Here is a 12,698-nt window from a genome sequence, read left to right as displayed (position 1 = left end):
CTCATTTAGGACTGCTCTTAACAATATTTCTAGGAAAACTCTAAACGTTGAGTAGTTCTAAAGACTCCTCCATCTGTCATCCTGAAGTAATATCTCAGTTTGATCTTTTTGGTAACTGACAGAGGTGTGAAGTGAGGAAAGATTCCTGAGCCAGTGACTGGTTGATAATACGTTCGGATTACTAGGTGGTCATGCTACCAAGAGCTACTGTTTCTGTAACTCCAGTCCATGTTTTCCAAATTTTGCAGTGTTTCCCTTACCTTCTGATATTTTTTGGAGCCTTGACAGCATCTGAGCCAGTTTCTGTTGTCGTTCGGCCAACTCTCCACGACCACTGAAGTCCACACGGAAAAGTGCCATTATGGAGTCGATGATCTGCATTGTAATTATGCTAGATAAGTAAATATAGTGAAAGGAAATAGGAAAATGTATTCTGAGAGCAGTAAGCATACAAAAAGAAATCAGTCCTGTACCAAGAGCTTGAAGATACCAGCTTCTTCATGGAACTTGGCTGCTACATAGTCAAGCAATTCCATCTGATGTTCACCTGGTGGGAAGTACAGTTGCCAAATGAAATAAGGACCAGAAAGAGCTCTGAAGCAACAAAAGCCTGAATTTTAAAATTCCGCTTTAAACGTCTGCACTGTTTATATTTTCACTGCCAGCAGTTTTAAATCCAGTGGCCAGTAACAAGCTACGTCTACAATAACCAGCAGTGCCTGTGCTTCTGCCGGTTCCCGTTCCCACTTGCCCAGCTAACGAAACTTCCTTGTGAAAAGCTTCACAACAAAAGTATGCACGAAGACAACTTTTTTGTTGTGTTAAGAACTGAAAAGCAATATAAACATTTGAATTTAATGTTGAATTAAATGACACACAGAAATGGTATTAATCATATTATTCATGTTCATATTGTACTCTCAAAGAAAAAGCCCCATTTCAGACCTCCTTGAAGTTTTAACGCAGTGTCTTTTGACAGCGTGTGTCAGAGCTGTCCCCATAAAGTTCCATTCACAAGATCATAGAGAATTTCTCAACAGCATTTATAGAATTAGCTTACGTTCAGGCAATCGTGGTCACGTTAATCGATGCTTCTTTTACTAAGATGCTACACTGACACTCATCATACACATGGCAGAGTTCACTTAATGTTGTGGCAAACAACAGTGGGCAATCTCAGTTAATAAACTGAGAACTATTAAAATGGGAGCCTTAGAGAAAAAACATAGATGTCATGCCAGTTGCAATAATGGCCTTACTAGTATATGCACGTGCGTACAGCACGTTGTCAAGTACTGCGTCGTGGTCAACATTGAAGCGATCAGCGATGTCACGAAGGCGGTCTGGTCGGCTGACATTAGTCAAAGTTAAGGATTTCTCTTTGTATAAACCATGCTCTGAAAATAATAAAACTCCATTCCAAAATAGAACTATGGAAAACCGAAGAAGAATATTTATTTTGATCCTAGAGAAGACTGACTTTTTCTCTTCACACTGTCCCACATACCCTAAAGATAGTTTAGGGCTCACGATGATAATTGTTTTGTGTGTAGGGTTTGAGGCGGGGGGGGGGGGAGGTTGACATATGGATATCTGTGCTCTAGGAATTTAGCTGTGAGCAAAACCTATTTATATACAGTCTACCACAGATATGAAGTGTTAAAAATAGTGTTTAGTATTTAGATTAATTTCTCTTGAACTAAATAGAAAATCTTCTATCACCTGTATCAAGAAGGCACATTAGATCTCAAAAAAAAAAAAAAACCCAGTTAAAATAAAGTCTGTATCCTAACTCTAATTTTTCCATGTTGGATTACATCAAATGACAGAGAAAAAATTCACTGCCTTGTGGGCCACTAAACAAACACTGTGCTCTCCAGGCTTTCTGTGTCAGTCATGTTTTACATGTATGACACTATTGGAGCCTGCTTACTTGCTTATAACAAAATGAACTCTCTTTCCAGTTCACCGTACCTGTAGTTTTCAACGGTCCAAAAGATACAAAGTGTTTTCCGTATCAATGAAGATAATCTTTCCACCTGTGTAGCCGTTTGGTCCTGGAAGCTGCGCTGTCACTACAGTGAATCATAGAGGATCAAAATGAAGAAGCGGGAAAAATACTTTCTTACTCCCTCTATTGTTATTTTTTAATAAAATATGACTGCTTATCCATATCACAAAGAACCACCAGTTTTATTCAATGTGGAAATCATGAGTATCTCAAGTCTTACTGCCAGCTTGAGAAGAAAGCCAAGCTACTTTTCTCAATTGGAGATCAGATGAGATTTAATTGATGGTGTCAAAATTGTGTTTTACTCAGTACCATCAGTAAATCTGTATATTTTATATTGAAAACAGGTAAGGATAGTATTATTAACAAGTTCTTATGCACAAAGCATCCTCTTAATCCTCTGTCCAAATTAATGGTATTGATTTAGTAGGGTTTTTTTCCAGCTCTAACTCATACGATCAAAAATTCTTTGTATATGAATATTTCCTGCTATGTGAATAGTCACTGACTGTGGGTTTAGTCTCTTTGGAGTGAATAAGCTAAAATACTCACTTCATTCAGTTGTAATCATTCATGCAAAAGGGTATGACTCTGCTGACCATGAGACTGGACTAAACGGAAGAGGCCTTATTTTTCCAGAAGGTGCCATAATTCCCTTTATAATATAGGGTTCATTTAAGGGAATGTTTGCCTACCCAGAGTCTGGTAACTATATTCTAGCAGCATTAATAGTTGCATTAGTTATTATTTACTACTATTTACACATTGAGAGATACCGCTGGGAAATGAGAGTCCTGCTGTATTTGGCACTGCCCAAATACGGTGACAGCCAAAGTCTTTGTTTATCCAGTTACTGTCAGTCGGCAGTATCCTTTCAGTGCCCTTTCAGAATGTCATATTCAGCAAAACCTCTTGAATCCAGGAAATTAAAAGAGTTGCTGAGAAAGAATCTTGCCTTTGCCCTTTTCTGAGCAAGGCTCCCGTCCGCCTGTAACCCGTATTTGTGCTGTGCTTTTCCAGATGGTGTGTTTCACTGGTTTCTCTCTCCGTATGGCAAAACTTGCACTGATGTGAGCAGTATTAAAAAGTAATCATTTATAAGAGTTCTCTACTCAAAGACAATTAATGGAGGTAAGGGTCACCGAGGTCTGTTTCGCTGTATTTCTAGAGAGAAAAGATTCTGACTTGTCTCTATGTGTTTAATTCTGATATAGTTGTAAAGAATGGAGAAGAAACAGCTGTTTGTTTTAAGGTAGTACACCTACCACAAAGGGTGTGAGATAGCTGGGTTTTGCCTGTCCGGAACTCTGTTAAATAAAGAAAAAGAAAAAACTCTTTTTCTGAGTTTCCCAGATTCAGGAGTTACTGCAGTTAGAAACACTCTCACTTACAAAATTCACCTCTATCTCTACCTTTTAAAATCATTTAACCCCAATTTATAAATCATATTCTGTGCAGTAGAAATGTGTTACATGAAAAGCAAAATCTGAAATGCTTTAATTTGATCATGCTTGACTGCTAAGGTCATTTTCTTTTTTTCTTTTCTGTGTAGGAGTTAAAACCACATGGCACCTGTGGAAAAGTGTTAATTGAAGGGGGGTGGGGTGGGAAGAAATGGTTGATTCCACTGACCTGGCCCAGTTTCATTTTCAGTAAAATGATCAAGGAGAAGCTTATGATTTTATTATTCTCATGATATCAAATCATGTCAGTCTGCAGTTTATCTTTTCTAAAGGGAAGAGTACTGTGGTTTATGAACTCTTATTGTTGTTGAAGTGTTAACCACTACATGATCAAATTTACTATAATAGTAGCTTAATTGTGATTTCAGAATCTTATATGAAATGCAATGTATCCTAAGTGTGCATAAATAAAATATCTTCTGAGGCAGTTTTGTTACTGGAAAGGAAAATACATTGCATCAGGGAAATCTTTCCTATATGACACATTAGTAATAGTACTAATAATGGTATGTTGTACTGAATCAGCATGCCCCAAGTCTAATGATTACTCAGCTTAAACTTAGTCTGTGAGCAAATGAAGAGGAAAAATAGGAAAATGAAGAGGAAAAATAGAGAAGTGAATTCTTTCTTCTTATCCTCATGCAGGTACTCGTCTTTATGACTACAATGTGACAAATTTGATAGAAGTAATCCAGCTTGATTTAAAATCTAAACGAAGTTGCAATTCTTTGTTCAGTAATACTCATTTAATGTGGTTTTCTCACCTCCAAAGGCCTCAGTGATTGCCATGCTTTCAATCCCACCACCCAGAAGTTTACTGGAGAAAGGGAGAGGATTATGATACGGTTAAACTCACAAAATCACAAGCGGAAAGTAAAAAAGAGAAATTTTTGCTATTTTAAGAAAAGTTATTTTTGCCCTAAAGCCCCTCACTTGATGCCTTAAGTGCAGGGCACTAACTGATCGCTGATTCATAAAGAATTAACTCTGTCTCAACTTTTCTTTCTGTGTGCAAGAGAAAGGTCTATAGAAATTATTACTGGAAAGAAAGAAAAGAGAAAATACCTTTGAAAAGATAACATTCCATAAAAATATATCCAGGGAGCTCTTGAAGACTTGTAATTTTGACCTGAGACCTGCAGGTTGTTTTGACTAGGTGAAAAAACGATGATGCATTCAGGATTTCTGGATGCAAACTCTGTTTATTTACGATGGCTGTACAAAGTCCAGTTTCTCCTCAGAAAAGGGGTTGGTTTTGTTGCTCACTGATGCAGGCATCTTTGAGCGAGCACCAGCTCCAGATGCCAGGTAACATACGTGTCCTATCTGAATATTTGTTCCTTTGTATTTTTGTGTCTCATTAAAGGCAATAAATATGATTATTGGAACAATTTGGACTAAGGAATGATTTAAGTAGAGATCAGCTTACTCAAATTCGTGGCTGCCAGTAGTAATATGAAATACCATCTTCCGTTTTTCACTGTACTCAAAGGCAGTCAGGAAGCCTGGTTCCTAAGGAGGACCAAAGAAAAGATGAGAGGTTAATTTTAGCTTTAACCTGAACGTAGAGTGCAATATCCCACATAAATATCTTCTCTCCACCCTACCCTCATTTACACAGGTTGGGTATGAAAAGCACCACAGCGTTTGTCTGGTTGTTGTAGAGTATAAAGTATTATTCCTTTAGAGTAATGAGCAGAATAATTTTCAAAATTATCTTGATGATGTGGTGAAAAAATCTGTTAAGAGAAATGTTGCAGAGCACTTTGGAGAGGCCAGCATAAGTTTAAACCATCAGGAAAGTGATTGACTTACAATAAGCTTGTTTGCGGCTTCTTTAATCTTGTCCACTTTGGCCTCTGAAAGCCCTTTTACATTGCACAGTGCCCGTCTTGTGGTCATCTGGATTCCTTTGATCGTGCAGATCCCAACTGACTTCAGTTTTTTAATATCTGCTACGTTCTGTGAAGGAAGTTCCCTTCTGTGAGTAGTCATGACAGTTAGCAACTAGAAGGCGAAGTAAATCTTTGAAACACATTTTATTATACATTCATATGTATGTGTATTTTCACCAAGAAAGAAATAGATTTACAGTATTCTTTGTTATGACACCAACAACAGAAAATTTTGAGTAATATTGGTGTGAAGGATCACTGTGCAGAGACATCCTGAGGCTTTTGAGAGAAAGGTGTCTCGGGTCAAGTTGTACTTACTTGTCCCTGTTCAGTGCCAGTCTTTCTAGATCCAAGCTGGTAGTACAGAAACAATACGGATTATTTCAGATAGTGTGGAGCCCAGCCTAGTAAATCCTGTAACGCTCAATCCGTCCTTGGTCCCTTAGCACAGATAATCTGTAAACCAGATAATCTGGTCGTGGATAACGGGGAGCTGACTCGCGAGGATCGTTGGAAGCCGACTCTAACTGCTGTGCTGTTTCTGCGTGTTCACAGTATGTCCAGTTTAAAACACGCGTATCCTCCAGATCTGATGAATGCTTTGGGCCGGGATGAACTTACTAGTTTTCCATAAATTGGGCACAGCATAACTTCAGTCAGCGCCCCACTGGCACATTTTGCCTCCTCTCACCTCATTTTATAATTCTGACATCACTGGAAACTTAAAGGCAAGCAACAGATTACTCTGAAGAAAACATACCGTGTGAAAGGTTTGGGATAATACTTCAATTTACCATTTCCAGCCAAGTTTTTTCCTTGGAAAAAAACTATGAACTGGATGTATCGTCTATTCATCTAGAGCGTGTGGGCGCATAGGACATAAGAATGGAGGGGGGCTATGTTAGAAATTAGTTGTGTCCATTGGGAAGCTTATTTCTCATCCTGTGATGTGTTTTTTGATTCTTACATTAATAGAGATGGATAAGGTAAAATTGGTCACGAATAAAAATTACTTTTCCACCCAAAATAATATAATAACCAGCAATATAAAAAGGATTAAGCTGTTTTATTGTGTTTTTCTATTAAGACAACAGAGTGCTGCGGCAAAGATCTTTTTTCTAGACCAAAACTTTAAACGCGTTACCCTGCTTCTGCATTTCTTCAGTGGCTACGTCTTTCTGGTCACACCAACCTTAAGGCTGTCCTGCATGACAAGTCTCTGTGTGGTAGACCTGGTTATAGAAATTCTTGTTCTTGTTCTCTCCCTCACAGATACACCTTTCACCAACAGCTTATGTGCCAGCCAAGGTCCGAGGGTATGCTCCTTCTTAGACTGTAGTTCAATACTATGAAGTGTTCAGCAGTACTCCTGGCTTAACGTACTGACGCGCCTGCCCCCTGACACCGGCTGCTTGTCCTGATCCTCTGCCTTATCTCGCAGCCCTGTGCCAGCTGTATGCCTCTGAGGTGGAAAAGGGAGCAGACCGAGAATTCACGAATAAAAAAAAAAACCTAAACCATGTTTTTTGTTGTGATAATTTTTGGACTAATTGATTCGCAAATCCAGTTCACAGGGTGAGTACAAATGCAGATGTGCGAGAAGAAGGGATAGCATGCCCTGGTGGCAGGAACACTCAGCAAAGGCTGCGGGGGTCACAGCACCTTAATTCCTACCAAACACTTTTGAACATCAAACCACAGCCTAGGTTGTGCTAATCTGACTCTCTTTGTGGCCGCACTGTCAGACCTAGTAAATATTTCTCTCTCAACTCCTAGGAAAAAAATCCTAAACCCACAAAAACTACTTCTTTAAGTAAATGAATTTAACAGATATGGGTCATCATATGTTCACGCAAAGATTTTAACTGGCACTGAGAACAAAAACTTCCCGTGGGATGTGGGAATAACCACTTGGAAGGGAGCAAAAAAAAAGAAAAGGAAACCCTTATTAAGCCACAAGAACAGCTTAAGTCATTATTCTTTATTTTCAAGATCTTTCATACCTTAGTATCATTCTCTGCATACCATGCCTCATTTAATATTGACAGGCTACTACAGCTCCTGTCCAGCTCATGAGGTCAGCCTCTTTGGTCAACTTGTTACATTTTTCACACAAGAATTTGTGTATTTTTTCTGTGTTGCCCCATAGTTAGAGCTCCCAACCTCATGATCCTTCTTCAGAACTCTCTTTAAAACTGTCAATGAATTGCCAATAGAAAAAGTTGACAACAATTATGCTGCTGACATGCTGAGCCCAGTAACAACAGTGCTGTCTAATGCCGTCTCATTGTGTCTGTAGTCATTTACATTAGAGTTAAATCTCACATTACTTTGGGCAAACACAACTTCTTATTCTGCTTCTATAACACTAAATGTAATAGGACTCCGATCTATGAGCCAGTCTCCTGGATAAACATGTAATAATAGTAATTCAAATAAATTGGTGATGTTTATGTGATAATGATGATGATGATAATGATTATAGGAATTCATATTTGATGAAGAAAACTAACCACTTACTTATTTCTCTAGCTACTAATATTTTCTTCACTCCTACTCTACCCCCTTCACCAGTGTGCTGAAAATAGTATAGCAACAATTGTCACAGTGTAATTTCACAGGCACCAAAAACGCAGGAGTAATTACAAAGATTGGCAGGAACAGGAAGTAATCTATCACACAGTTTTCAAATAAATTAGCAAGTAGTTGGTTTTTCAAGAGTGCTGGGTGCTAAATACTTTGAATATCTTGTCACTGTATTTAGGAATCTGATGGGAATGAGACTTTTCTGAAAACCAAAGGCAAAATTTGTCTTCACATGACTGATTTAAAATGTATTGCAAGGAGGAACTTCAGTTATTTGTATCAACGTGTATACGCTTTTGGCGAAATGACCTTACAGTAGCTTTATGTGGGCAATTCTGTGTGATAAAGTCATTGCTAATACTTACAATTCCATGCTTCTGTAGCAGGTCAATATCCTGAAAAAAGGATTCCTAAAAAAAAAAAAGGCAGAAAAAAAAAATATTTCACTTTTTCTTGTAATTACATCTATCTCACTATGTGTCTGTTTCAAATTTGTAAACATTTAAATTATTTTCCCTAGTAATACATAAATTGTTGGACTGCCCAAATAAGCAAAGCCATAGCGAGCCAAGAAGGCCTACACATTTCCTATCATCTTCTTCATAAAGTGTATCTTCACAGGCAAGCAAGCCTCTGCTGTGCTAATAAAACTTCTGTTATGATCATCGTCATCTTGATTTTTTCCGCCACAGTTCCTCAGCCTTTTCAGGCTGACGACCATTCCTTGGAAGCATAAAATTAACTGATAGTCCCCTTGCTTTTAATATAGAAGTGTAAAATATAAAGAAATAATTATAATCTCATTAAAAACTCTGCATAGCTTTTGAAAGGTTAACGACAAGCACCAGAAGAGCAAGGCTGTACAGGGACTAGGAGAGTGAAATTTTCTTGGTATTAGACTGGAACAAAATTTTAAATGCGTTGAACTCCCTGATGGTCTTTGGGGACCTTCTGTCTCTCCATGGATTTCATAACACTATCAAAATACCTTCAAACAACATGTGCTGCACATATTTTTTAATGAACCATAAATTTACCTCATCATCCTGGTATCCTGGTTCTTCTTGGACTACTTGATCCTCCATGGCCTTCATCGTGAAAGAGCGGGCAATAAAGTATTGATCACTACTGCGAAATGCAAATAAAGATAGTATTGGCGTGGCAATAAATGAGTAAATGACTGTAAAAGGACTTTTAAGAAGTCCTTGAACTACTGAGAACCTTCTCAGTCTGCCATCAGATATAGATTTAAACTCAGATTTTGCTTCCAACTCTTTGTTACCTGACCTACCAGACCAAAAAGAGAAAATCTGCTGCATTACCCTCAGATTAACCAGTTTGTCTAGAAAGGGTTTAACAGGTATTAGGAAAAGAGATCTCATTCCCTTGTCTCATTCTGGGGTCAGAGTATGAGTTTGGAGGTGGGAACATTTTAAATGGCTTAACATTAGCAGAATTTATTCTGGTAAGAAAGTTAAAGACAGTTTGTATTTTTATAACAAAAGTCAGCAGAGTTGCAGACAGAATGGGTAGCGGAAAGGCCATGCAACACCGCAGCTTCCCCATCTTTATGTGACAGGAAGCTCACAAAACTATTGAGAAGGCTACAACTCCTCAGTCATATATCTTGAGAGTAGACTATAAAGCTGTATTTGTTTTCAAGTTCTTGATGGAGTTCGGAATACCTAATAAACGCTGAAGATCTGCACGTAATGCCTGTAAGAAGTATGCTTGCATGAAGAGAATAAAGAAAGGGTAATAAAAAATCTGAGCCTTTTATTATGCACAAGTATACACAGAGAGCTTATTTCATGGGTTTTCATGGTTAGCTTGCCATGCTTGTTCTCCACTACAGCTTCACTGCCCTCTTTATGTGGCTTCCTATAAGCAAGGCCTAAAGCCAGAGTAGGCACTTATCGATAGTATGGTCAAATAAAAAGCAAAATATTATCTCCTTAAATTCTATGAATGCAAGAAAAATGAATATGAAGTAGTTCCTTAGAAATATGATCTTATAACCTGCTGTATCAGTTCTGTGATTTTGTAAATGGATAGGTTGCTTCTGTCTTAATTGTGAGCTTGCCTTCACTGTTTGAGCTATGGCTGATCAAAAGTTTTGTAAACTACCTCATCCAGATGTGTATATATGTATGTTTGCTTGCTCATCCTTGTGAAAAAAATCCATGAAAGGTAAGAGGTTTATTATGAAACTACAAGATGGGCTATGTCTAACAGAGGATGGGATAATTTAGACTAAATATCTGCAAATAGCTTTTTTCAGCTTCTGGATGGATGCTCAAGGTCTGCCTAATTTGCTTGCAAGAATCTTGTGTATACAGAGGATGGGAGAAGTGAGAAAGAAAATATTATAATTTTAGAATGACGTTATTTGGTTTTGGAGTGAAAATATGATGGAGTCACTTCTGTTAGTATTTAATGGAAATATTCCTATAAAATCAGTTGTTTCTGATAGTGTTAGGATATATTTCATTTCTATTTCAGAACCCTGACAATTATGGAATGAGAAATCATGCCTTCACATCATGCTTTATATCAATCAGAAAAGCAATTACAATAAAACATTAATTAAAAATACTTGAAGAGATTTTAAAAACCCCTTAGCTTCAAATACTGAAGAAAGAAAAACAAGTAATGCAAAAGGCATTACAATTGTACTACAATCCCCTTCTCCATTAAAAATATCCTCCTGAAATGCACATAATCCTGCACTCCAAGCACAGCTGAACAGGTCATGAGATTGTTCTCCTACTCCCCATCCTCAGGCAATTGGCATCTCACAGCAGAAAAACAGGGCAGACCCAGACCTGTGCCTTCCTGCGGGCTACGAGGGAAAATGGAGAAATTATGCCACACCCTGCTAAAAGCTTTAGGGATGAACAAAATCCTCCCGTTTAGTGGAGAGTCCTCCTGTTGCTGCTGCGTTGGCGCACCGATGACCCAGAGATTTCAGCTACCGCTGCCTGCAATGAACCAGATAAAAGGGTGAAAGTCTGAGACAACACAGCAAACTGATGAAGAAACGAGGATATTTGTGAGGAAGCGCAAACGCTTTTGTGCCAGTTCGGGTGCCCCGACCCTGCTGTTGCTGCCCCGGGAGCTGCTCATTAGGATACGCGGGCAAGACCTGCGTGCTGCACCCTTTTCAGCAGATGGGGAGTGTTGGTGTGATGGGGACCTGGCCCCAGCGCACAGCGTTGGGTTTAAGGAGCTGCTTTTGAACGGACGGCATCCTCGCAGCTGACTTGACTGGAGCGGAGTTTGGGCCCCTGCGCTGGGGGCAGGAGGCGATGTGACCTGCCCCCAGGGCCGCCCGGGTGGAATTTCACATCTATTGACTCAGAGGAAAATAAATGATTAATCGTATATCAACACACGGATTTATTTGGCTTTTCCTTGCCAGCTGCCCTTTCAGGGGATGTAAATTTCTGTTCCCAAAGGCTGAGGCACCGCAGAATTTCCCTCCCCCGCGGAGCACCAAAATTCCCCGTCAAAATCACAGCAATAATCAGAACACAGCTCATCCCCGGGCACCTCCGGGAGCACGGGGCTGCGAGCGGTTACAGCACCCCAGCGCGCCGGCCCCCGAACTCCCCAAACCGGCCCCGGCTCAGCGCCGGCCCCCGCCTGAGGGCAGGGACCCCCCGCTTTTCCCGCCGCACGGGGCGGGGGCGGCGCTCCCGCCAAAACGGGGCGGCCGTTAGCTGCCTGCCCGCGCGCGCGGGAGTCGTGAGGGAGGCGCGCGGGCTCCTGACAGGAATGGGGACTGCCCCCTTCCTTACCCCCTCCCCCCCCCCGCGCTGAAATACAGTTGAATTATTGTCTGCAATTACTTTATCTTCTAAAATTTATCAACTGCTATATTTGCCATCTCTAAGGAATACTGTATTATGCTTGTTTTACAGCTGGCAAAGACAGGCTTCATTAAAAACATGGCTTGGAGGGCGTTCAGTTCAACACAGCTCAGCTTTGTTTTATCAGGGTGCCACGCTCACGTCTCCCTAAACAAGGCACACGGCATTTTTGGATTGGATGGCCAGAAACCTGTCAGAGAGCATCTGTTCCCAAAAGCTGGAAGAGAAGTGACTTGCCTGAAGTCACAGGACAAGAAAATGAGGCTGAGTCATACACATGACTTCATCTGCCATTTTAAAAGGATGCAAAAGGTGCTTTTTAGGATATGAACACTTCTACAAGTCTGCAGTCTGCTTGGAGACAGTATTTGGAAAGCAATCGCCCGTTTTTAGCTCGCCTCGGGTGGCACAGTCGGTACGGGGCTGCATTGAAGGAGACGTGGGTGTGCTCCTGTGAGCAGGAGGAGCTGCTGGCTGCCCCGCGGGGTTGCTGCCCTGGTGGGTGCGGGGTTTCAGGTGGCAGAGGGGACAGGAGCAGCATCTCAGCCTGTTTCAAGGTGCTTGTGAAAGCTTCCCCACCCTCCAGCCATGGGAGGTTAAGAGTGCAGGCGGGTGTCGTCAGTGCTAGCCAAGTCGGGAAACCAACCAACAAAACCCACAGCCCCTCACCATCATCAGCACACTGCGGGAGTGCTCGCAGGGTCCCCGTTCGAGACACCAAGCGATTTATTTAAGTACTTAAAGTCTAACTCTGGGTGCCCAAGGCTTTGTCTACAAAGAGGAAACTGGCTGGCACTGCTTTTGAAAACTGCATTATTCCGCAAGAGCTATTCCAGAAGAGCACTTAGGCAGACAGTCCTTTAAAGACTTC

The 12,698-nt window shown here is 40.4% G+C and overlaps 1 protein-coding gene, 1 long non-coding RNA gene and 1 pseudogene across 4 annotated transcripts in view; 2 read left to right on the top strand and 1 right to left on the bottom strand.

Annotated features, from left to right (window-relative positions):
* The window catches only part of LOC148054657 (uncharacterized), a 10,313-nt gene extending 3,440 nt beyond the window's left edge, over window positions 1-6,873 (top strand). For 2 of the 3 annotated variants that reach the window (XR_015706895.1, XR_015706897.1), the window contains exons 2-4: window positions 1,965-2,358; window positions 3,032-3,142; window positions 6,642-6,873. This is a non-coding gene — a long non-coding RNA (uncharacterized LOC148054657). Of the gene's footprint in view, window positions 1-555; window positions 793-1,964; window positions 2,359-3,031; window positions 3,143-6,641 lie in introns of those variants that run through there. The other variant, XR_015706896.1, reaches the window with a different exon arrangement.
* DMC1 (DNA meiotic recombinase 1) overlaps window positions 1-9,074 on the bottom strand; it is an 11,799-nt gene extending 2,725 nt beyond the window's left edge. The window contains exons 1-10 of the mRNA XM_009475205.2: window positions 8,993-9,074; window positions 8,321-8,365; window positions 5,290-5,436; window positions 4,904-4,986; window positions 4,239-4,291; window positions 3,277-3,318; window positions 2,003-2,075; window positions 1,260-1,351; window positions 474-547; window positions 261-375 (exon numbers count right to left, since the gene is read on the bottom strand). Of these exons, the coding sequence (XP_009473480.1) occupies window positions 261-375; window positions 474-547; window positions 1,260-1,351; window positions 2,003-2,075; window positions 3,277-3,318; window positions 4,239-4,291; window positions 4,904-4,986; window positions 5,290-5,436; window positions 8,321-8,365; window positions 8,993-9,049 (781 nt within the window). The 5' untranslated portion in view covers window positions 9,050-9,074. The remainder of the gene's footprint in view (window positions 1-260; window positions 376-473; window positions 548-1,259; window positions 1,352-2,002; window positions 2,076-3,276; window positions 3,319-4,238; window positions 4,292-4,903; window positions 4,987-5,289; window positions 5,437-8,320; window positions 8,366-8,992) is intronic.
* LOC148054656 (uncharacterized) overlaps window positions 1-12,698 on the top strand; it is a 17,883-nt pseudogene extending 5,185 nt beyond the window's left edge.

Source organism: Nipponia nippon, unplaced genomic scaffold, assembly GCF_047370975.1.
Source record: "Nipponia nippon isolate SJK-2023a ecotype South Korea unplaced genomic scaffold, ASM4737097v1 scaffold_3, whole genome shotgun sequence".
Classification (NCBI taxonomy): domain Eukaryota; kingdom Metazoa; phylum Chordata; class Aves; order Pelecaniformes; family Threskiornithidae; genus Nipponia; species Nipponia nippon.
Note: the sequence above shows the minus strand (reverse complement) of the source record. Positions and strands in the feature narration are given on the sequence as shown.